Source organism: Drosophila montana, unplaced genomic scaffold, assembly GCF_035044405.1.
Source record: "Drosophila montana isolate Dmon_TW-CO22-7 unplaced genomic scaffold, ASM3504440v1 contig_2556_1, whole genome shotgun sequence".
Taxonomy (NCBI): Eukaryota; Metazoa; Arthropoda; class Insecta; order Diptera; family Drosophilidae; genus Drosophila; species Drosophila montana.
Genome location: NW_026997420.1, coordinates 41,850 through 68,880, shown reverse-complemented (window position 1 = coordinate 68,880; position 27,031 = coordinate 41,850). Strand labels below are relative to the sequence as shown.

The 27,031-nt window shown below is 36.6% G+C and overlaps 1 protein-coding gene across 1 annotated transcript in view; it reads right to left on the bottom strand.

The window, feature by feature from the left end:
* Positions 1-27,031, bottom strand: part of Atg2 (Autophagy-related 2) — a gene marked incomplete at its 3' end in the record, with an annotated part of 359,806 nt that overhangs the window by 313,738 nt on the left and 19,037 nt on the right. The window contains exons 3-5 of the mRNA XM_064682913.1: positions 6,789-7,918; positions 5,499-5,773; positions 3,570-3,732 (exon numbers count right to left, since the gene is read on the bottom strand). Of these exons, the coding sequence (XP_064538983.1) occupies positions 3,570-3,732; positions 5,499-5,773; positions 6,789-7,918 (1,568 nt within the window). The remainder of the gene's footprint in view (positions 1-3,569; positions 3,733-5,498; positions 5,774-6,788; positions 7,919-27,031) is intronic.

Sequence of the window (27,031 nt, the reverse complement as noted above, 5' to 3'; positions counted from 1 at the left end):
ATTAGCGCGAGCGTGGAAATTGAAACAATGTTCAGCACCTGCATTGTTCCACTCTTAATTCAGCCGCAGCCAATGATTCGCGTTCAACCATTATTGTTGCAAGCCACTATCGTCTGCCTTAACTTAAATTGGCTGCATCGTAGTAAACGCGTTGCTGCAAAAGGTAGACAATGCTACACAAGCAAGCTTTGAAGACGATGCGCCGTTGGGCGTCATACCTGCGAGCGGTTTACAGCCTTCATCAGACGATACAGCAATAAACGCGTCTATCTCCAAATTTGTTGTCACTAAGAGTTGAACGCGTGTTTGTGTATTTTGAAACGTCGCAGGCCATTCTATTTACCAATGTTTTCTTTTTGCCATTTGCCCTCGCTGTGCCTTCACAAAGCCAAGAGGCTTGCTCTGTTCCTAAATTACTTGCAAAAGGTATCAGCTGCGAGTCTGCGGCTCCAGTGCTTGGTAGCAAGCACCACCACCGCTTCTCAATGCAGCCATCAATGTAAAAATCGCGCTGACTCCTTGGTCCCAAACATGTGCTGCTCCACTCTGGGTCGCAACTGTACATTATCACCTCTCGTCTTGCTCATCAGCTCCAGCTGCGCAAATTCAAATCGACAGCAGTAGTATCTGGCAGTGGTGATGCAACATTTGCCTCAGATTGATCAACATCAATATACAGTCTCGAGGTGTCAGAGTGCTCAGCATGCATCCTGTCGTTGATTGCAACAATCATTACCGACAACCAGTCGGGCTTCACTTTGTAGCCAGTATGTCGGAACATTCCATGAAATATACAATTAGCTGATGCTATATTCTTTAAATCCCTATGGTGGATCCAGATCTGCAGCTAGACTCGTATCTGCAACCGAATGCACAGGCTTATGAACTAATTTGTCGGTTTTGCGAACTGAAATGCAGAACCGAGCGTGATTGGGATTGCGGGATTGCGAGGAGCATTTCCAGGCCCAATTTCGCGAAATACATTTGCTGGCCAGTCGTCTGACAGCTTTTCGGTTCGCTTACCGCTTTGACTGGGTATGGTTCAACTGGGCGACTCCTATCTTATTAGAAAGTACTGTTGAGATTCAAAGATTTTTTGATTCCAGTGATTATGGAGGATGCGTCTATGCAGTCTCCACGTGCCATGCTACATCGCCAGCGTACGTCTCTTGGCCTCCAAGTTGCGTGTGGCGCCCCTGAAAACCATTACTGTACCAAAACTGAAACTCTGCAGACTTGCACTATTGCCTCAACTGCTCAGCAAAATATGTCAAATGAAAGTGCTCGTCTGTCGGTAATACTCGTGGTCAGACTCTGCAGTGGTGTTAGCTTGGATTCATAAATATGCTTCAAAATTCAATGTTTCGCATCGCAGTCATCCAGGAGCTCATCATTGGCTTGAAGTGGTATCAAGTAGCATCATAACCGCACTGAGTTAAGCCCGGCGGTTACAATTTCACGAGGAGCTCGTCGTTGAACTTCTCAGCACGCCATTCGATTATATTGTCCCGTCAGGCATTTGTGAGGCAAGCAATGAGTCTTAACTTTCATAAACGTAACTTACATACTGGACACACTTTTCGATTCGGTTCCAAGTGCACAATTTGTTTTCACAATTGGCGGAGATGGGCCAATTGTCTACAAGAGCGAAAGGCTACAAGAGCCTGTTCACATGCGTTTCTACAAAGGCGGTACATTTAGAGCTTGTGAAAACATGCCTGACGCCCTTAAACGGTTCAGCCTGACTCGCTGCCGACCTTCAATGATCTGGTCTGACAATGCGACAAACTTAGTACGTGCTAATAATGAGCTAGCAGATCTGAGGCGACTGTTGCTGAGTCCCGCTGATGAAAGGCTATTCAAAAGTTTTTCCTACCCGTCTCAATTCGTTCATATCCCTCCTTGGTCTCCGCACTTTCGGCAAACTATGGGAGGCAACCGTAAAGAGTGCGAGGCACCACTTTTATCTTTCTGTCGGCCCTTTCAATTTGGATTTCGATGCTTCATGCTTCTTTAACGGAGTTCCAAATGGCGTACTCCTCAGCCGGGACTCGCAATTAATGATGTCATTCTTGTAAAAATTATAAGCTTTATAAACCATACTAAGTGCCTTTCACGGCTAATATATATAATTGCAATAGAAATTGAATTGTTTGAATTTTGTTGCACAGAAGCAACGTTAAATTAATAGTTGCAAAAAAGCTTGCAACTACATACCCTCTTTAATTAATAAAATGTTTGATTGCAGAATACCTTCAAGAATTTGGTGACCACTCCCAGCCCTTTAAACTTGAAACCGAGCGAATGGCAAATTAAAAAGTTGCATACAACAGTTTTCCGCCAACTTTCTACAGTTGCGGGTGGAATTCTTAAAATCGATGATACACGTATTTATTAAGTTTTATATTAAGCATTGAGCATCGGAATCAAGTGGGCAAAATTCCAAACGCTGTACTTACAACCTTTGACTATTATTTTCCGCCAAGCAGTGCAATTTCAGCAATGTGTGAAACACTTCGCCATTAATTTTTTAAAGATGTTTCATTTCTCATCCAAAAATGGGTGGGTTTTGCGAAAAGTAGGAAATACTCTCCTGATAAATTTTAACAAAGATCTTTTCCAATGATTTTTAACAGATCGGATAGTAAACAAGTAAGACGTTTTAGTCGGGAGCTCCCGACTAGGGGATACCCTGAATCCTCTCATTCCAACAAAAAATGCAGCGCGCGCTACGCGCCTGTTTGCTTTAGTAGTATTCAAGATAAATTTAAAAAAAAATTTTAATTAGCAGGGCTAATAAGTTAGTCTTAATGAGAAAAAAAACGAATTAGAATAGCAGCACAGAAAACAATACAATTGCGATTGCAATGCTGTTGATAGAATTCAAAGCAGACGCGCTTATATGTGGATGTGTACATTTATACAGAAATCTTGAAATTTGCGATTGCTGCCGCTGATACGAGGGAAGCCACAACACGTTTTCTGTGTTTCTAAACCGATCTTGATGAAATTTTCTACATCTTATTGTGGTATTAAATATTTGTGTTTTCTCAAAAAGTCAATTGCACTCTAGCTCTTATTATTTATTTTATTATTTACCAAAATTGCTCAAAAGACAGGATTTCAATTTCTATTATTGATTACTTGGAAACTCGGCTATTGATGCTGATCAAGAATATATATAATTTATGGGATCGGAAATGCTTCCTTCTGCCTGTTACGTACCTTTGCACAAATACATTATACCCTTTTTACCCATTTTTAATGGGTTCAGAGTGTAAAAAGTCGCAAATTTTCAGCCAAAATTCCAGTTGCGGATGGAATTCAAAAACATACGTATTTACTTAGTTTTTGTTTAGAGTTTTGGGCATAACTTTGAGACCCATTGGACAAAACTTAAAACTTCAATCTTACAACCTTTGACCGTACAATTTCCGAGAAGTGTCTCAAATAAGGTCACTACAGTAATAATTTCAGCATCTAACAGTGTGAGCTGTGTGTTGATCATCAATCAGTCGATCGTCATGACAAACAGTTTTATGCATGGAAATTATTTAAAAAATACTTACACAATAATATCCATCGATTTCGTCCACAATCACACAAATATATGATTTACACTGAATTAGTATATTTCGGAAATCAAATGAGAGATAGTCCCTTCTTATATATTTTTTCAAACAGGGGTAATTTTCGCGATTCTCAAGCAGGCCTCCATTAACTATTGGAAACCTATAATTGTAAATGAAAATTATACGTTACAACTTAAAGACACGTTGTGCTAAGTTAAATAAAATCATATAATTCTTGAATATACGTAATTACTATTAAGAAAATATTTCGACCTGCTGAAGTTGTCATTAAAAAAGAGGCTCCTCACTTTCCAAAGTAATCCATGATCTGACTAACGCAACCTTATATTTAAAATCAATTTAATATTTTACACTTCGTGTGACCTTCAAACAATATTTTCTTAAGTTAATTTGGAATTGTAGAGTTGTGCCATGTTTTGTGTGAGTCGCCATACTCCGCTCAATCTCAAGGCTATTACTCTCTTTTCGGCGATAAAAGCAATGGCAGCAATACTTACATGATCTATTAATTGGGGAGCATATCGATTGGGTGCCATTAGTCGCTAATTGGTAGAGGAACGATTTTTAATATGTTTGACTACAATGTATTGTTTTTAGTGTGACCACTTGGATAAGCGAATCTCAGCTCCGTTATACGCCCAAGGATCCACTGAGCTGGGGACATTTAGTCGGATTTAACGATAACTAAGACGCATATGCGCCAGTCAATTCCGTCTTGACTGCATCCAAAATTAGCGTGCCATCCTTTACTGCTTACTTCAGAGTTTCACCAATAAGAAAATGTGCTGGAAGAAGTACAGCCAGGTCCACAGGGTCAGCGGTTCGCGGACTCAAGCACGCCTCAATCATACTGTGTACAGCTATCACGCAAGTTTGCTTGCATTGCATATGCTCCTCTTCAGGTGATGTTAGACGGACTTGACGTTGGCCTCCCTGTACCTCCGATTAGCCACTGCTGAACTGAGCTACGTTTTGTTAACACCCATATGCACTGCGTCAAATTTGATGAGGCCCTTTATTGCTTTGACAAAGTTTTATCATTATCACCATACATGTATTGACCTGAGCCTCGCCGTCCGGTAAATCCCTTCGACCCCTGCAAAGCGCGTGTATCATTTGTAAGTACTTGTCACGCGTTCACGCGCAGTCTTAATGTCTACTTTTCGCGCAACGAATGAACGTATTGACTATGGGCACAGAAAGTTCCTCATTATATGCGTGTGTAATTTACGGGTTTAGGTGCCAAATATGGTGACCCAAATTCTTAAGCTTCAAGAGCCACTCTATTTTTTATATATTTCGGATAAACAAGTCGAGTTATCGATGATATTGAACAATTTCGATCTTTTCAAGCATAAGAAAGCCTACGTTAAAAATTGCACTCCTTGATATCTCTTTGAAATCGACGAGTTCATACAAAATGACAGACGGATGTATAAACAAATGGACGGCTGTTGGTGCTAATCAAGAATATGTGCACCTTACGGGGTCGGAGATGCCGTCTTCTGTCTGTTATATATATTTCACAAAACCATTATACATTTCATGGGTTTGGGGTATAAAAACAAATCGTTGGGTTGAAAATCTCTTAGATCCGTTAAACATCTGCCATGGAATACGAAAATCGTCGCAGCTATGCGATGTTAAATTAATGTCTAGCGGTTATCAACACCACTAAAATTTTTTCAATAGCGAATACAAACTTGGTAATGTTACTTTTCATCGATAACTTGCCCTTTTCCATTTATTCGATAAAAATCGATATCGAAATCCTGTTTTTTTGGCACAAATTTCTAACTTAGGGTGTTGAGAGAGTTGCTAGAAACTAATGATCCTCAATATATTATGCGAACTGAGTTTCATAATGTCACGTAGTGTGAGGTGTTTCTAACGAAAAAAACTTACCTTAAATGTAGTTTTAATGATTTGCATTTAATTTGTATATCCATTAGATTGTCATTTTCCAATATTTTCTCATCCGTATTATCATCTTCCATGAATGGAGATACTTTAAATAAAGCTTTTAATCTATCATAAATTGAAATATCAAGCTCTGTAGTACAGTCGTCTAAAGTGCATTCAATTTTATTGCTACTTCTGTTGTGGTTTTGTTTAAAAAGATACGACGAAATATGAGAGAGAATAATTTCCGGTCGAGTGTGATAACCCTCACGGCAATTCTGAAAATATGATATCATCTTATTATTTTATTTAGATTATTTACTGTTTCAAAATATAATACGTTTATCGTGTATTCCCTGGCCTTACCGGGTAAAAGGCTTTGTGACAAAAATTGAAAATTATACTTTTTCACCCAGTTCCCACGCGCGGAAATTTTAAATCTACAATCTTGATTTCGACGTCAATTTAAAAGTCCTTCAAAGAAACACCAAAACCAAGGATCAAGCGAAAATTTGAAGCACTTCTCAAATAAATTTTCAAAGATCTTTGAAAATGATTTTGAAACCGAATGGGTGGTAAACTACAAACTTGATTGTTATCGTTCCGAAAATACAAATCAAACGATGTTGTATGCTCCTAATTCAGGGAAGCATTTGAATGCATAGGTTTCCTCCAATTTCAATGACAGTTCACGTTACTAGTGTATCTATTGGTAGTCATCGATGATTTTGATTCTCGCATTTTTTCCAAAACCCCTCTTCTCTTTCTTAAAACTTATAACGCCAAGTTTGGTCAAGATATATTAATAAACAAAAAAGTTTTTTATACGAGAACCTACTTTTCGGCCGATCGTTCCTACGGCAGCTATATGATATAGTGATCCGATGTAAATAAGATGTAGCATAAATGTAGGGAGCATAGTGAAACTAATAAATGACGAGTTTGATCAAGATATCTTGAAAAAGTTTTCCATACAACAACTTAATTTTCGACCGATCGTTCCTATGATATGGTGGTTCGATCCAGCTTTAAAACTGAGAGACTAGTTCGCATTGAAACAGACAGACAGACGGTCATAGCTATATCGACTCGGATGTTGCCACTGATCAAGAATATATATACTTTACAGGGGCGGAGATGTCTTCTTCTATGCATTACACATTTCACTACAAAATTATAATACCCTCTATTTATAATACTTAAGTGAGCATCGGTTGCAAGACAAACTTTTCATTTTACTGTTATTTCAACTGATAGTAAACTTAATAATTAAATAATAATATATATACTCACTTTTTTTCTGTCGAACAAAATTAAGTGATTGTTGGCTTTGTCAAGGATTTCACTGAAGTCCAACGTTGTTGCTGATAATGTTGTCTTTAAAGACAATTCATTACAAAATCTTTGCTGATTTCCGGTGACTAATAATGATGAAACTATCAACAACAGATAGTTATTTTTGGGTATTGGAATATAACATTCCTTCACAACTTTTTCCTTGTTTGTTGCTTGAAAAAAAATATTGGCAATTTCCAAATAGTTCGAGAAACTTTCATTAGTGTATAAGCAATTTGGCTGAATATCGTTTGTATTGTTTTCGAACAGAATATCGTTATGTAGGATAACCCATACAATTTTGAATATTTGCAACTTAAACTTTAAAATCTCCCCACATTTTTCATCGGATTCCTGTTTAATCTGAGCATTGCTACAGGACGTAGTTATGCTGTTTGTAGATGTCGAAGATATAACTGATTCGTTTTTTTTTGACATTTTATCAGGATATATTTGTTGAGATTTCCTATAAACATCTGCTTCAGTGCACCAATCCTTGTCCTTCTCAACAATGCCAGTCATTTTTGTGTTGAATGGTGCATTTTTAATGTCAGTTTTCAAATCAGAATATTTTTTTTTCATCCTTTCTTTTGGGCGCACTTTATCAAATCCTTTGAATATACGGATTAACAGGTGTGTTTGGCGAGGGGTTAACATAAAATAAATGTCGCCTATTAAAACTTCTAAGTTAATTTTCGGGCCAGATACGTTTTCAGTTTGTTTGACGCTTATCTTAAAATGTTGACATCCCTTAAATTCCACAATTTTGCAAAGGCGCCCAACAGACACCATCCCTGCTTTGTTACTTTTGCTGTCAAATATTTCTGAAGTATATATCGTTAGTTCATTGGTAACTAAGTTATGCTTAGCAATCATCGGTAATGATGTGAAATTAGAACCTTGATCGGTGCTATGGCTATTACTCCCTGATTCTTCATTTGAAGAAGCATTAGTTCCATATCCAGTTTGATTTTTATATTCGATATGATTCGCTTTGAATGATATAATAAGCTGTTTGGCAGACTTAGGCAAATTACATTCAATGTTAATCGTTGTATTAGTTAAGTTTGCATGAATACGATTTAGAACTGGAAAAAATTAAAATTATTATAACATATTAATTCATAGTTTGTTCATCATGTTAAGATCAATATTGCAATTCTGGCAGATTAGCATTATGAATACATCTACTCGCGAAAAATTTTATTTTGTTTCAATAATTATAATAACAAAATTAAAACAAATAAAAGGGCTCTAATATGAGTCTTGATCGAGTTGCAAGCTCGGCATTATGCTGGACGGCATCCGGTGTTGCAGCAGAGTTGTGTCAGCTAGTAATAGTCAAATTAGTCTTTAAATACGGGGGAAAACAGTTTGTGAAAACTGTGCAAAATAAATTTTGAAAAATTTGTTCAAAAAGTATTTGTATGTTAAACGTTAAACAATACGCAAGTAACATTGTGCATGCTAGAAACAAACACAAATTCCTAAAAAAAAAACTTTAAAACAAATCAACGAGCCCCTCGCAGCCATGAGCCAAAAATACAGGTCAAGGACGACTTACGCATTGTTATAGGTTAATTCGAGACGATAAACCAAGAAGATAACATTTAGAAAATCCTGTAAAAAGAAAAAAAAAAACCAAGTAAAAAACTCTAGTCGCGAGTTCCCGACTAGTGGAAAACCTGAACCTCCTTCTTCTAACAACACCAAATGCAGCTGACGCTACGAACCCGTTCACTTTCGCAGAAATAATAAGTAAGAGGTTCTAGTTAGGAGCTCCTGACTAGGGGATACCCTGAACCCTCTTCTTCCAACACCAAATGCAGCTCGTGCTATGCGCTCGTTTGCTTTAGTAGTAATAAAGAAAAATTAAAATTAAAAAAAAAATTTTCCTTGGCAGGGTTCGAACAATAATTGAGTTTTAATGAGAAAAAAAAAAGAATTTAAATAGCAGCAAAGAAAACAATACCATCGCAATTGCAATGCTGTTGAATGAATGTGTGTGTGTACATGTGTACAGAAATTCTTGGAATTTACGCTTGCTGCCGCTAACACGTGCGCACATAACTTTTGTGTTTCTAAACCGATCTTAATGAAATTTTCGACAGTACATCTAATGGTAGAATAGAATATAGAATATATGTGTATTCTCAAAAAGTCAATTGCATATAAATTGTGACTTAAATTAATATCGGAAACAAACTCGATCTGCGAGGGGACTAGGAGGACCTACAGCTTAAATTTCAAGTCTCGAGATCCTTGCGTTCATGGCGCACATTGCTAGATCGACTCGGCTGTTGATGCAGATAATATATATACTTTATGGGGCCGGAGATGCTTCATTCTGCCTGTTACATACAATTGTAAAAAACATTATACCCTCTTTACTCATTTTCAATGGGTTCAGGGAAAAAAATAAACTTAAAAAAAATTTTCATCTACTGGACTCGAACCTGTAATCGACCTAATTTAACCAGCAATAACGAAAAATCACTTTTAACGAAAAACAAGAAAGAAAGGCTATCTTCGGCACGCCTAAGATTTAATACCCTTGCAGACCCAATCTTTTCATAATGCTCATAGTGGTTTGCTCGTATCTAAGAAGCACAGGGAAAATAGTCAGCCCAGTATGGTTAAGATATCTTAAAAAAAAAAGTTTTCCATACAACAAACATAATTTTCAAACGATCGTTCCTATGGCAGCTATATGATTTAGTAGTCCGATGTAAAAAAGACTTCATAAATGTAGGGAACATATAAATGACGAGTTTGTTCAAGATATCTTGAAAAACAAAAAAGGTTTCCATATAACAACTTAATTTTCGACTGATCGTTCATATGGCAGCTATATGATATAGTTGTTCGATATTGATAGGATTTTGCATATATATATGCGTCTCCATTGTAAAACCAATAAATGCCGAGTTTGGTCAAAATATCTTGATAAGCAAAAAAGTTTTTCATACAACAACCTACATTTTGACCGATCGTTCCTATGGCAGCTATATAATATAGTCGTCCGATCCAGCCGGTTCCGACATATGTACTGTGTGCAACAGAAAGAGCCACTTCTGATAAGTTTTTTGACGATAGCTTTAAAACTGAGAGACTAGTGCACATAGAAACAGACAGACAGGGACTCTGCCCTTGGACTGTCTCTGAATTCTTGCAATCTAGCCAACGACGACGACACCTAGAAGGAGTGATGGCAATTGCATAACTGGCACCCAACATTGATTGGCGCTGTAAAAAATAAAAATAACTAATAAAAAAACCAGCAGCATCAGCAGAAGAGATATCAACTTGCGGAAGACAACGCAAACTACAGTGGCGGACGTCAATTTTATTTATAAAAAACCCACAAAATAATATGACATGTAGAATAGAGTAGAGTGCCTATTTAACATTTAAAATTCTTTTTATTGAAAAATTCCAAGCTAAAAAATGTAAATTAAAAAGTATTTTCAGTTTAAGATTTTGTAAAATAATAAAAATGTAAATTACAAAATATTTTCAGTTTAAGTGTTTGTAAAATAAATCTTTGTGAGAAAAAATTTCAACTTTTACATAGAATAATACTCATATGAGTTTTAGTGACGCGAGAATTAGTGGTCCGATCAAAGCTCAATACATAAACGGGCGCTTAACGAGTCCGATGTAAAAATGCTACTCGAGTTCGCAGTTAACACTGCACTCGCAAGTCAGGCCCAAGTGTTTGAACTAACTATAAAAGATATAGAAAGCAATTTTCTAACACGTCAGTGACTGTACCCGAAGTAGAAGTATTTAAAGAAGCTGAAATATTACGAGACTTACAATGCAACGAAACAATAGATATTGTGAAGTCAGTACTTGATTTTGAGGAAAAACACGAAACATACATTTCATGACGAAAAGCCGCCCATACATCCTATAAAATGCTTGAAAACTATTCGAAAAATTCAAAACATTACCAGGCACTGATATGGTGCTGACACGCCACTGAATTTTAAAGCTATCATTAATAGATTAACATACGCCGATAAACGACCTGTTTACCCAATTGAGCAAGAACTATCGACTCTGGGCCAAGGAAATTTGACAATAATACAGTACTACGAGGAGATCGAGCGTTTATCAACTTTGGGAAATTAAATTCTAAAACCATCAATCATAATTACTCTATACTATAGTAGCCATTCTCTCAAATCTTGGAAAAGCTAAGTATATTACAACAATTGACTCAAAAACGGGATTCCACCAAATACTAATTGAGGATAAGGATACAGAAAAAACTGCCTTTTCTGTAGCGAACGGGATGTATGAATATTGCAGACTTACTTTTGGTTAAGGAAGTAATGTTTTGTTTACGTAGATGACGTTATCATCTTCTCAGAAAACATACAAGAGCTCACAATCCAAATATAAAAGGTTCAGTAGCGGAAGATGAGACACTGACGATAAAGTGGCACCGGACTCTGTGAGAGCAGAATTCAAATAGATGATTTCGACCCGTGTCGAAGCATTTTCCACTTCAAATGCGTTGTCATCTTTCAACACGTAAGTCGTCGCAACAATCCGTACTGAGGACCACAACACAGTCTAGTCGAAATTATACATGCACCCCATGGAGGTAACCGATTTCGTTACTAATGAAATCAGAGCGGAAATTGTTCGGTCTTCTAGATAACCTTACAATAACCCCACTCGGATTGTTGATAAGAAAAGCTGCAATGATTTAGGTAACAGCGGTAAGTAATTGACTTCCGCAAGTTAAATGAGCGAACCATCACAGGTCGGTATCCCATGCCAAGTATCCCCATTTTATAAGCTAATATATAAAAGGCCAAATACTTCACGACCCTAGATCTAAAATCCGATTACCACCATATTTACTCAGCGGAACAAGACCCTGAGAAGACTTCTTTCTCTGAAAACTGAGGAAAGTATGTATTTTGCCGATTGCCGTTCGGACTGAAGAACGCGGGTAGCATATTGTCTTTAGTCAACAAATTGGCAGAACTTTCAATGTTTACGTTGACGATCTCATAATATTTTTTTATAAAATGAATCTGATCACGTCAAACATATCGACTGGGTTGTAAAGATCATTTGACGCTTTTTAAGGAATGTGTGGAGTATTCGAGGTTCATTGTCACCAAGGCGGCGAAAAAAACGAAACCGAAAATGTGAGAGCGATGTAAGAGTTTGTAGAACCTGAGAGTTTATTCTCACTTAGGTAGTTTTAAGGGCTGGCTACTACAGCTGCTTTTATAATAGATAAGTTTCCAAAAATTGCCCAGCAAATAATATATCGAACGATAGCCGTTATCAAAATTCCTATTATCTAGATCATCCAACTAGCTGTGACAATGAAGCGTCTTTCAACTGGAAACAATAACATCGTTACTTAGTTTGGTATAGATGTTGTAAGTGCACTATCGCTTCGCAGTTCACCTAACGGGCAGGTTGAGCGTTTCCATGGCACTCTGTTAGAAATCGCCAGATTTCTTAAGGTGGAAAGAAAGATTGAAGACTCGATCGACCTTATAATGCAGGCCACCATAGAGTACAATCGAACGGTACTTTTTTAGTATATTCATACATGCACATTGTAACACTTTGTTGCAATCATAAACATTGTCATTGACAACAATGAATAACTTAAACTTAAGCGCACATTGATACGATCGAATGTAATATGATCAGGCACTTGACGGCCGTATTCTTATGCCGTCTTACGGCATAAGCGCTGACTGAATGCCCGGGACCGCTTTGTACGAGAAGTACAAGGTTGCACGCACATTAATACTTTAATGTAACCATAAATGCATGCGTACGGTCTGCCTCTCAGAGTATGTTAGCCTTAAACATAATGCTAAAAGATCTAGAAGATGTAGAAGATCTTTATCATAATACCATTACCATACCATAATACCATACGCATATTGGATACGAACGCTTGTATGTATATGTACGCACAAGGGAACCTTCGGTGGACCTAGACAAGCCTGGAGCGAAAAAAAAACTACAAGCATATTCAATGAAAAGAAACACTTCACATACATGTTAAATATTGTGTATACCCTAGGAAAGAACAACGGCAGCAGCAACATCAACGACAGAAGTCACATTACATGGCTCAATAATCGCCAAATTATACTTTCTCCTCTATAGTAGTACCAAGCCGCCAACTTGGGCTAAAAGGTAACTGTTAGAAAATCAACAAAAAATCCACCACAGACACACTCACTTAAACTTGTATAAAATAAAGCCAAACCGGTGTTAGTAAAAAATCTATCCAAGAAAGGGCAGGACACCAAAAAAATAAGGCGTGCCACCAAAATGCGAGGTACCCATGAATACCCCAGCCTCTAAGCTGACCTGCACCGGTCCCCCAACCTACCAGTAAAGAAGCCTGTGCAAGATCCAGCACCTGAGCACCTCGGAACCAAAATAAGAACTATTAATAAAATAATTGTTAAGACCAAGCGGTAACATAGAGAGAGAGTATATGTCCCTCTATGTGCATAGTCTATAGAGTATATGGCTTGAAAAGCCTGTAAAATCATTACGTAGGAGCGCATATGTCACACAAAATATCTTTGAAGTATAAACTAGAGACTATTATATACAAACAAGTCGGAAATTCCCGACTAGGGGATGCCCTGAACATTTTTCTACCGACACCAAACACAGCTCCTGCTACGAGCTCGCCAGCCTTAGCAGTAATAAAAGTAAATTTCCAAACAAAATTCTTTAAATAGGACTTGAACTCGTAACAGACCACACCACTTGCCACCGCTTATACTCAAAAGCTACAACAACTCACTGTGACTTATAACAATACTTTAATCGTTACTGTAAACCGAATACCCTTATTTTTGTGATCGCTAAGTCTAATATGTATAGTAATGTAAAGGTCGAATCGACCGTTTATTGGCTCTCGAATAAAAATTAATCAACCTCCTCGTTATTTTTTGCAACTCTTTAATTTGAGGCTCATCATTAGCGACCGTGACAGGACTTTGGAAGCGATATAATTTGTTTTGCCAGATCCATTCGTTGAATTGCAATTGGTTTTAGGTGGTCGTTGTTAGGAGTACACGCTTGTTGTGCTTTTAGTGTGTAACAACTGTTCCGACATTGGCGGGTAATAATACGTGCATACTCAAACACACAGTTACATAGTGCTGCTAATAAATAAATAAATTATTTTTTATAACTTATAACAACCGAATTGGTTAATTGGCGCCCGAGCAGGGTCCCGCGAAACAACTAATAAAGAAAACGACCATAAGAAGTTTGTTCGTGTAAAGCCAATAAAGGCTACATTTTTCACGAGTCTAACGTGTTAAAAGTGCTTTGCCCCTTAGTAGGCTACAAATGCAAGTGTAAGGCAAAAAGAAGAACGTCCTAGTCCTAGCCACACTGTGCTCACATAATATAAAAAAATTCACATAGTGGAGAAAAACACAACTAATCAAATAGAGATTACAAAGACTACTACTAGAAAACTACTTTTCAATATAAATGCAGGCAATATATTTATTTATTAATATTCATAAAAAAATGCTTAATTATATGGACCTATATATAGAAACTTAATTTATCCTATCCTAAACACTTAGTGAGATACCACTGAGGTACTTTACACTGTCTCGAGTGTCCTAGCGCTAATTTCCTCACTGGAGAGATTTGAAAAAGCCCAATCAATGTGAGAGTCACAATTGGTAGTGGGCGTTTTTAAATCTAATCGATACCTAAATCCCTTCCTGAGCAATTCATCGTAAAGGGTCCTATATCTATGAAATTTGCTCAAGCATAAATTAAAATCACCTGAAATTATGCAACTCTCCCTTAGAAATGAATATTGCTGAAATAAATCCTCAAATTCTGTTTTAAACAAACCAAGTGGATATGACGAACTTTTGTAAATAAATAAAAAACCTACAGAATTATAACGAAATATTGCATACTCAAAAACGACTGACCCAGATATTTTCCTACCGCTTAAGCAATTAGAAATATTGTCCAAAATTGCGTTCTTAATATAAATGACGATGACCATCTTAGTTCGCAATGCAATAGGTATTACATCGCAATCAACGCGGACAACAACAGTAAACCCTGGAATGTCAATATTTTGATTTGAGTATGTTGAGGCCTCAACGAAACATAGAACAGACGACTGAAGCATTAACTTATCTGATAGAATATCTTCAATATGACAGTGATGCTTTCAGTATTATGAAAGAAAATGTCTACGACGGAACTGTTAACTAAGTGATCATAATGTGTTCAAGGTAGTTTTCCAGTCCGCAATTTCTCTATCTCATTTTGGACCTTATCGTCATTTTTCGGAGGCTTAGGAGGAACAAAATTTCCTATGATAAACAAACCAGATGCAGTTGTTGCTCTACTACGTATATTGCAGCACGAGAGCAAATGTGGACCATCACTTTGCTATATGTAGCTCCCTGACATTAGTGAATAGTGAATAGTTATACCTTCTGCAGGTACAACTGGAAACTGCCTATGGTCAATAAAAACTTGCTCATTTCTTCTATATTGAAAACTTTTAACTATCTTTTGAATTGGGGTCCAGAAATCTTCTGTACGATGTGTACACTTTGGGCGAGCAAGTACTCCTACGGTATCATCTGAAAATTTCATCCATAAAGTTATTGGAGTGCTGGATGCATCAAAATCTATTTGCATTAACATGTCTGTTTCCCCATTAACTAATCATATAAGTTAATACCTAAGATATCAAAAATAACAACGCCATTGATATCCAGCTAACCAACATTTGGTTACCGCACGTGGCCATTCAACGTGCGGGGAAAAGCTGAAGCAAGGTGTCGCCTATGCAACTTTAGGTGCATAGCAGGTCAACGCGCTCATGGGACAGCCAACCGTGGGATCGCTAAATTGGCATATTTACCGCACATGCAAATAATTTGTGGAATCAGCGGAACCAATAAAGTTCGTTGTTTCCCAAGAAATGCGAACCCCTGCGAAATGCAGAATGGGGGCATTTCCTCATTTGCAACAACACCAAGCCGGAGCCGCCGACGCCGACAGCGACGCTTCTTCGTTGGACTGAGGTTTCATTAGGGATTAATTAAGATATAAAAATCAGTTTATAACTGGAACTCAATGTAAGCACATAGTGCTGATGAATGATGGCGCCCGAGCAGGGACCCGCGAAACTTATAAAAACAAAAAGGACCATAAGTTCGTTCAACTAAAGCCAATAAAGGCTACAGTTTTTAAAGTTTTTTCGCGAGTCAAACGTTTATAGGGATTGGCCCCTTAGTAGGCTACTAACACAAGTGTAGTGCAAAAGGAGGAACGTGTTTAGTCCCAGCCACATCCTGTAACAATTATATAAATTCACATAGTGAAGAAACTCAAACAATCACGTAGTGACTACTAATAACAAAAAATTTTTACATAGTGAAAAAAAAAAAAAACACGTATCAAAACAGTGATTTCAAAAAAAAAGTTCATGTAGCGAATAAAATCTCCCCATCAATAGGGATCATTAATAAAAAAATTATATAATAGTAGTATATAGATAGTATATATAAGTATATAATAAGTATATAGAATAAACTCAGTTCACTAATAAACAAAAAAATCTACAACAATTTTTTGAAGGATTCTTACCATCCGAGAAAAGCTAAAAAAAAATAAAAATAAAAAAATCAAACACAAACAACCATAATACAAAGCCCAGACGAAGGAAGAAGAAACAAGAACAACAAAAAAAAAACATCTACTACAAGAAGATCAACTCCAACTATAACTATTCCGAAAATACCCACATGGATTACAGGATAGTTTTAACTTTAATGTAAGTCATTATTATCATTTATATTGTTAAACTACAAGAGCCTCAGCAATTAAGAATCACTACTATTAAGAAAAAAGAAAAACTTAATGAAATACAAATTATATGAACGCAGAAGAGCTTATAATAGAATACTTGTCAACAATGTCACTAAATAATTTGCCCAATACGACTAACCCCTCTGGTCCTTCCCCACTTACTCTTTTTTCCACATCCCAAAAAATAGAACTAACAAACTTGATTGAACAGGTAGTTAGGAACGCGGTTAATCCGGTCATAGAAGAAGATGATGAGCCACAAATAGATTTCAACAGAAACCTCTCGGATTCCGAAAAAGTACCAGACATAGTAAAATGTCTCAGGGAATTTTCAGGAAAAGCAAGTGAGTTTAACTCATGGAGAAAATCAGTTGACAGAATATTAAAAATGTACGAAAGTCAGAAAAATTCACCAAAATACTTTGCCATTTTGCATACTATCAGACACAAGATTATAGGAGAAGCCAATACTGCACTAGAGTCGTATCGTACGCCTCTCAACTGGACCAAAATCAGACGTTGCCTCATGCAACATTACGCAGACAAACGAGATATTGGTACCTTAGAATACCAATTAAACACGCTAGTTCAAGGCAGAGATAATATAAACTCCTACTATCAAAAAATCTACGAGATTCTTTCGTTAATCCTGGACAAGATCGACTGTCTAGATTATAAGGAGGAACGTAACCAAAACTTTTTCCCAGAATTAGCACATTTTGGACAAGGTCAGCCCAGATTCGTACAACAACAACAACAATTCCCACCCTCATTACCGCCAAGGCGTCAACTTCCACCCACTCCGATGGAGGTAAATAGCTCCGTACAAACGCGTCAAGTTAACTACCAAAATAGACCTCAAATAGCAGTTCAGCGTCCAAATACCTCACAACAGAATTATAGACAAACAGTTCCCCAAACTAGACAGAATAATCAGGCTCCGCAGCAAATGAAACGACCTCTTTCTCAGGTCACACACCAACCCAACAAACAACAGAGAGTTTACAACACAGAAGTTATCACAGAAGAAGAACAGGGTTATGAAGAAGAACAAGATTATAACGAGCAAGAGTATGTTCTAACTGATAATCAAGAATTAGAGACCCCAGAAGAGTACGAATATGAAATAACCGATGATGTCAATTTTTTAGACGAGGTTCATCCTCATTACCTTTCTTAGAGGTTAAAATGAGGAACGAGAAAAAAATAAAATTTTTAATAGATACCGGCTCCAACAAAAATTACGTAAAACCTTCACTCATTCGGGCACCCATACCGAATGAAGTATGCTGCGCAGCAAAGTCCATAGGAGGCAAGACTAATATCATGCATTATGCAATCATAGATATTTTCGGCAACGGAATAGGCAAAATTCAAATTTTCCTCTTATCAGAACCAGGTACCTTTGACGGTATCATAGGTCACGACACATTAAAAAACTTAAAGGCCATAATAAATACACATGGAAACTATCTTACGCTGTTAGGAAAATTTAAATACAAAACTAACGAACTTTCAATGGGACTTATAACGAACATAGAACTTAGACTTTCTCACTTAAATAACCAAACTTGCCAAATAATAGATTCAATAGTTAAAGAATGCCCAGGTCTCTTCGACGAACCGGACAGAAAGCTCACCTTCGTCACTCAAGTTAGAGGTGAAATAAAAACTAAAAGCGATAATCCTGTCTATTCCAAAGCGTACACCTACCCTATGGCACTAAAAGAAGAAATAGATAGTCAGATAAAAGAATTGTTAGCCGACGGCATTATTCGACCGTCGCGCTCCCCATATAGTTCTCCAGTCTTCATTGTTCCAAAAAAAGAAGACGCGTCAGGAAAAAAAAATACCGCATGGTAATCGACTACAGAAAGTTAAACGAAATTACCATCCCTGACAGGTATCCAATGCCAGAAATAAATAGTATCTTATCAAATCTCGGTGAGAACAACTTCGTCACCACAATAGACCTCAAAAGCGGATTTCATCAAATCCCGTTAAAAGATTCAGACATCGAAAAGACAGCCTTTTCTATCAATAATGGAAAATTCGAATTCCTCAGACTCCCCTTTGGGCTACGCAACGCCCCAGCCATTTTTTAAAGAACTCTTGATGACATATTAAGAGAACACATAGGTAAACGATGCTATGTTTACATAGATGACTTCGTAATATTCGGAAAAACAAAAGAAGAACATTTTAACAACTTACGATTAGTTTTCGAGACGCTCGAACGAGCCAATCTCAAAGTCCAATTGGACAAATGCGAATTTATAAAAGATAATTTAGAATTTTTAGGATTTGTAATCAGTAAAGACGGTTGAAAAACCAACCCAAAAAAAGTAAAAGCAATAGTCAACTTCCCTAAACCAAAAACAATCCATGACCTTCGTTCATTTTTAGGCATGTCTGGATATTATCGCAGATTCATCAAAGGTTACGCAGAAATAACAAAACCATTAACTACGCTACTTAGAGGAGAAGCGGGTAGAATCTCGAAAACAATTTCAAAAAGAACTCATATCAACTTAGATACAAAACAAATAGAAGCCTTCAATAGAGTAAAAAATTGTCTCATTTCCGAAGATGTAATATTACACTTTCCCAAATTCACTGAACCATTTGAACTAACCACTGACGCATCAAACTATGCTTTAGGCGCTGTCCTTGCACAAGGAGGCAGGCCAATAACCTTCCTTTCACGAACACTTAGTTCATCCGAAGAAAATTACGCTACAAATGAAAAAGAAATGCTAGCAATTATTTGGGCACTTCGAGAGCTACGCTGTTTTCTCTATGCTGTAAGCAAACTCAAAATTTTCACAGATCACCAGCCGCTAACTTTTGCGCTTAGCAACAAAAACACTAACGCTAAAATGAAAAGATGGAAGGTTCAGTTAGAAGAATATAATTACGAACTTTTTTATAAACCAGGCAAAACCAACGTAGTTGCAGATCTTTTATCTAGACCCCCTCAGGCCAGTTTAAATTCATTAACCCCTACTATGCACAGTAGCGAAAGCTCGTCAGAAAATTTAATACATTCAGTAGAAATTCCTATTAATGCTTTTAAAAATCAAATATTCCTTGAAATTAACGAAAGTTCGTCATACCAATTCAAAATAGTATTTCCCACATATCACCGACACATAATTAAAGAAAAAGAATTCTCGATTGAACATTTAAAACAATTACTTAAGCGATATCTAAACCCGTCAGTCATAAATTGCATAAAAACAACTGAACCAATTATGCTTAAAATCCAAAGCATTTAAACATTACATTTTTCGAATTATAAAGTACGTTTTACCCAAATTACCCAAAAACGAGCAGGAGCAGCAAGAAATCATAATAAAAACTCACAATAGAGCACACAGGAACGAAAAAGAAAATAGACTTCAAATTTTAGAAACAGAATATTTTCCATCTATGAGGCAAAAAATTAAAAAAAATTCTTAAACTTTGTAAAATTTGCAAGGAAAATAAATACGAACGACACTTAAATAATATAAAACTTGGAGAAACACCCTTACCCAGGTATCCAGGACAAATACTTCACATAGACATTTTTTCGACAAACAGAGAACTGGTATTAACCTCTATAGACAAATTTGCAAAATTAGCAGTAGTTAAACCATTAGAAAACAGGAGCATTGAGGTTATCAGAAAACCATTACGAGAAATTTTGTTTTATTTTGGACTTCCGAAATCGGTTATCATCGATAACGAAAAGTCCCTTAATTCACAGTCAATAGAGTTCATGCTAAAAAATGAATTAGGAATTGAAGTTTTTAACACACCACCGCACAAGAGTACAGTAAATGGCCAAAGAGGTTCCACTCAACTCTAATAGAGATAATGAGATGCATAAAACAAGAAAAAGGCATAGAGAATTTTGACGAACTACTAGACTTGGCAGTGTGTGAATACAATCATACTATTCATTCTACCACAGGAAAAAACCCGTTGATTTATTTTTTGGAAGACCTACTAACTTTGGTACAGCAGACTACGAAAGAACCAGAAACATAAATTATGAAAAACTTATAAAAAAAACAACAACAGGATTTAGATTTTCACAACAAAAATAAAAAAGAAGTCATTCAGTATGCTCCTGGGGATAAAATCTTTGTAAAACAAAATATCAGAGTAGGAACTAAAATGTCTAAACGTTTTAAAGAAGAAATAGTAAAAGAAAACAAGCACTCTACTGTTACTACGCAGTCCGGAAAAATTGTCCATTAAAATCATATAAGAAACTACAAATTTCTTCATTCTCCCCTGCCCACCAGGTTGATCTCATGTTGCTATGCCACATACGAAATTTTGGATTAGCCATCATCGAACTCGGAGATAGTAAAGTACAGTATAAGGTCACCACAGATCAAATAGAAAAAGAACTCACTAACATTTCCCAAAACAATCGTCTTTTCCCTTTTATAAAGAATGAAATCAATCTAATTAACTTTCAAATTAATAAACTAACTTCCCACGTTATACGTAAACGGGCCATAAACGAAATCGGATCTGTATGGAAATGGATTGCAGGAAATCCAGACCATGAAGATTTCCAGATAATCTCAAATAAAAAACAATAATGAACAAGTTCTAATAAACAAAGACATTATAGATAGGATAAATAAGATAACCAGCGACAATAATGTCATAATTAAAAATTTACAAAATTCAGAAAACTTCCAAAATATTCTTGATACGCAGTTAAAATGTAAAATAGATTTAATTAAAGAAGATTTAAGTAACATAAACCTTGCTATACATTTGTCGAAAGCCAATATTGTAAACACTTGTATAATTTCCGAAGAGGAAACTAGAATAATAAGTAACATTTTTGCTGAAGAAAATATCCCATATAATAACATAGAAGAAGCCTTAAATTTGGCAAATATCAAAATCGCATTTAATGGCGAAAAGCTCATTTATGTAATCGACATCCCTAAATCTGACAAAGAAATTTGTAAACATTTACTTTTAAAACCTTTAAAGAAGACAGGAAATGTAATTAAAATAAAATATGAAAACATAATAAAATGTAAAAATACAGTTTTTGCTATTTACAATCAATGCAAAAATATAAATAGTCAGAATGTGTTTAAAGTCAAACATTATAGATATCTTAAACGATAATTGTATTGCTAAGTTACTAACAAGCTGGCACAATAATTGTACCATTACCAATAATGACCATATAAAAACAGTAGAATCAATAGATACAGGCATTATTTTGCTTAATGATTTTAAAGGTAACATTTCTATCGATAACGAACTAAAACCCATTAAAGGGTCCTTTGTAATTAAGTTTAACAACTGTACATAGGAAACGAATTTTTTTCTTCATATGAAACCTCCAACTTTAAACCACTACCAGCGATGATCCAACTGGAAAGGCCAATAACGGCAATAGAAGAGGTGTTGTCACTGCAGCTAATGAGAGATCTCCATACCAAGAACACTGAGAAGATAGGCATACTACGAGACAATTTCAAAACAAACACCATCATTAATTTCGGAGTAACTGCCGGAATACTATTGGTCTTCGTGGTTTATGCACTAAAACTCAAGCTGTGCAGGCAAACCACTGTTATTGAAGTTACAGCCATTCCCACCAGCAACGAACAGCGCCCAGACAAAGTTGACGTAACAGAAACTCCCCCGGAAAGCCACGTAAAAAAACACAGAAGCATCCACGATTTACCTGGTTTCTAACAATCGACCGGGACGTTCGAGATCAGAGAGGGAGGAGTTAATACGTAAGATATCAAAAATAACAACGCCTTTGATATCCAGCTTACCAACATTTGGTTCCTGGGAAAAGCTGAAGCAAGGTGTCGCCTATGCAACTTTAGGTGCATAGCAGGTCTACGCGCTCATGGGACAGCCAACCGTGGGATCGCTAAATTGGCATATTTACCGCACATGCCAATAATTTGTGGAATCAGCGGAACCAATAAAGTTCGTTGATTCCCAAGAAATGCGAACCCCTGCGAAATGCAGAATGGGGGCATTTCCTCATTTGCAACAACACCAAGCCGGAGACGCCGACGCCGACAGCGACGCTTCTTCGTTGGACTGAGGTTTCATTAGGGATTAGTTAAGATATAAAAATCAGTTTATAACTGGAACTCAATGTAAGCACATAGTGCTGATGAATAATAAAAATTATATTTTTTTTATAAATATTACCATCAAATTGGTTAATTTATATTTGGAAGTGGTTTTTAGGAGAAGAGACATACACAATCCCTGTATTTCAGACGACCTAAAGTTACTAACGGCTAGTTGGATCCTCTGTCTACAAGCCGCAGCTAAATGTGTTGCTTTAATAAAATCATCAGCGGTAGAAATAAATTGATCGGTCGGAATTGAGTTTAGCTTCATAACTATCTGTCGCCGCATTTGTACTAAATAGATGAATGGCATCATCGGGCACATCCGATTGCTGTCAAATGCGGGATCGGACAAGACTAATTTCATCGGCTGTCATGTTTTCCGATGCCATATTATTTAAAACAGATGATTGGTCCTCCCGTTGTCGCATGATTTCTGTGAAATCAAAATACTTGAAAAGGTCCCACAGCAATGAAGCATAAATTGCACTACTAAATCACTATTTAAAGCCCTCAAATCGGAACCAGATTGATAACCTGGTAAGGGAAAAATGGAATTCACTGACGAGCCCCTAATTCCGAAAGCAGCTTTACCTGTTGGAGCACACAACAGTATTTTAGGGGAAGTTGGATCACTTCCTGGTCTACTATTGTACATTACGGATGATTGAAGAAGCGCTAAAATAAGTCTGTTCTTTTCTACACCCGCACCTCCTCCAACAAATTCGTAGAAGACGGATTGGTTTGTGGCATTGCGCAAAACATGTTTAAACATGTTTTCTGCTTTAAACTAAGTGAGCTATATACTATATACTGACTATATCTGCTAAGCTTTCAGCTGCAACTATAGCGGACATTGTTCTCTTCTGAATCAAGATTTTCGTCTTTTCCATTATTGTTCAAGGATTTTATTTCTGGCAATCCTAATACGCGAAATCTATCATCTACTACTTCTTGATTTTCAACATTTTCATTTTCTGCCTGAACTGCGTTTTCAAGAGCATGCTGAAGCTCACTGTCATCTAAGCTTTTATAAATTTCCTGCGATTACTCTCGATGACCTCCTGATTCTGACTGCAAAACGATTCGCAGTCTCTTGCTACTAGCTCTACATTTTCATCCCTCCTTCCTTAACCCAACCCGATGCTCTGGTAATGAGGTTTTGATAAAAACCACTGCGATGTGGCTTTCGGACAAATACATACCTAAACAGCAGTAAACGGCTTCCTGGGCGAAAGCCCCAACGGCTTCCGTACCCGAAACAAACTTATGCCCTATATGCTGTAACCTTTGCTTTATATTTACATTGCCCCTGCTAATCTCACTTACAGCTTCACGCATTAGCTTTGAAATTCCTCTCTGGGACTTGTTAATATAATTAACGCCGTAACTGCAGCAAGCATAGGGATCTTATATAAACTGGATATCTAAATTTTCTCGATGCAGTAGAAGAAGGTAAATATTATAAGCGTTAAGCTTAATTGCTGTGAATGATCGCTTTAAATATATTTTGGGCTTCTTTATACTCCACCTGAGTGCATTTATATAGCACTCATAACTTAAGTTAAGTTGATCGTGGGACAAAAAGTTATTGAAATCCCTAAGGTAATCTATGGTTTCACGATCGAACGGATATTCTAAACCGCAATGAATCTTTACAAAATTTCTACGATGCACATCAATATTTTCACCATCGTCTTCTAATGGGAATAGAATTTCTGTTTGGGGCATGGGAGGGTATGGAATACCAAATTTACATATTTTTTGTGCCTTTAACTCCTCGCCTACATGTGTGCCCCCGATTGTGAGATTGATACTCAAAAAATGGAGCCACATCAAGGTTATTTGTTTCAGTTGTAATAAACTGATCAATAAAGGACTTTACAGATGGAATGTTTGAATCATCAGTCAAGTCAACGTTTGAGGCATCTTTCAGCCAAAACATGCTGAAACTCAACTCGCCAATAGTACTTTATGACCTTGTGACTGTCAAAAACACCTCCTTTCTTTTTCATTAGTTTTAAAACCAGCCTATAACGAAAATCAAAAATCATCCCTAGCGCAAGTTACAGGGTCAGCTCTAATTAGGCGGGCTTTATTGTCAAAAGTGAAATTAGCTGCTAATTCTTCGGAAATTTCTATTAATTTTCAAATATTATAAATTTTCTATAATACAACCTCTCCTAACAACGTTTCTATGTTATGACCTGCCAGCAAAAATAGTTGGGAGGGCCAGTTCCTCTGAATCACAATCTTCGATCATGTCTCAAGGACGCTCCTCTCCAGGAGCTATAACTATTCTTTGCATGACAATATTTGCGACAGGGACGTTTTCTAATAATGTTTCCTGGCCTCCTGGAGGGCATAATGGTTTCAGCCATGAAATTATGGCTATATTCCATCCAACGTTTGAGATGAATTTGAACTACCTCGCTTTCATTAAACGCCCTCGGAAGGGACATTATAACATTGGCCGCAGGAATTGGTACATTGACCACTGCTCCTTTAATTGCATTTTGTCGGTCATATCGTCAAGACTTAATAATCATGAAGGGAAGGCGTGTTGAAACAAGTCTTTCCTCTGAAGGCGTTAAGTCTTTTAGACAATGTGGCAGATCAAGAAAATCTAGGCCATTTGTTATAAAATTTAATTTAATGATACGACATGTTTTGCGAAAACTATATTTTTTATTGACAGAGGGAAATGTAGAGGATAGATATAAAATATCTAAGCTTACTTCTGCACTATACTTGCTTTCAATAACCTCACGAGAAATTTTGTCTACTTGCCTTTTGTAAAAAAGGCAAAACTGATCCCGGTCAGGGTCCCGACCCTGCTTAACTGTTTTATTGAATGCAGCTATCAGACCATCTAAGTTACTACTAATAGGTGGAGAGATTCTATGCTTTGGAAAATTATTCGCACGTTCTTCCTTGTTCCTGGAAGCAATGCGCCTATTCTCTGCTATCCTATTACCTGTATTACTCCTATACAGGCTAACTCGCTGCGACAAACTTCTATTCGCGTCAAAAGCGTCCTGTCGTGCTGGAATTCGAGTACTTCGCCTTGTACTTGTATTACGTGCTTGCTCAAATATCCTACGAATCGGATTCTCTCTAACCTGAGACCTTTGCTTTCTATCCCTAGCTCTTTCTAAAAGTCATCGTCCTATGTTTTGCCGATCGCGTGCTCGTCGAATATTGTCTTGTTCTTGTTCGCTTGTTCGTTTGTCTTGTTCGTCTTGTCTGCGTCTCGATCGACGCGTCTCGGTCTACAGTATTTTGTCTGTGTTCGTTTGCCGGTAGACTGGGTCTTGTCTGCGAACTTGGTTTCGTTGCCTACTCCTATTTCTTTCAGTTTGACTAAAACTTTCACTTTCTCTACGCTCTCGTTGAGAAGCAATGTTGTTTACCCCCTACTGTTCAGCATGTTCAGAATTAGACCTATTTAACTGATTTCTAGCTCGTTGTCTCTGAGACCTATTTAACTGATTTCTAGCTCGTTGTGGCATTTTACTAGCGATAATTTTTTATAGTATTAATAAAAATGTAATATTTTAAAGTTAGTAATTTTAAATAATTATAATTATTTTTTAAAATAATTAAATGAAATTGATTAAATTAAATCAATTAAAATGAAATTAAGTATACTAAATTATTTAAAATTAAAAATTTATATAATTATTATTAAAATTTTATAATATATGTTATAATTTTATATAATTTAATATAATATAATCTAATATTATATTTAATACAAAATTTATTTATTACCATGTAATATGTCTGAAATAAATAAAAATTCGGTTTTAAATATTTGAATAGTTTTCAAAAAGACTTTAAAAATAAAAATTATATTAAAAAACATGCGATTTTAATTAAAATGGAGCTCAAGATGGTAAAACAACATCAGAGTCCTGAGCAAGATAAAAAAAGGCACTACACTTATCACGACGGTCACAATCCGCTCACAAGTCTCTTCTCTAGCAGCAGCTAATGCAACGAAGTCACAATTTGTATATACATAAATACATGCACACAATGTACATGAATGTACGCGCGCTAGTCAAATATCTCACACTTGATGGGTGCGGGGGGAGGGGGTTTATTTCGAAACTCTTCATAAGTGTCTATCACACACTTGTACATACAAGCCAAATAGTATTGGCAGAAAACCATTTTGATCGATAATGC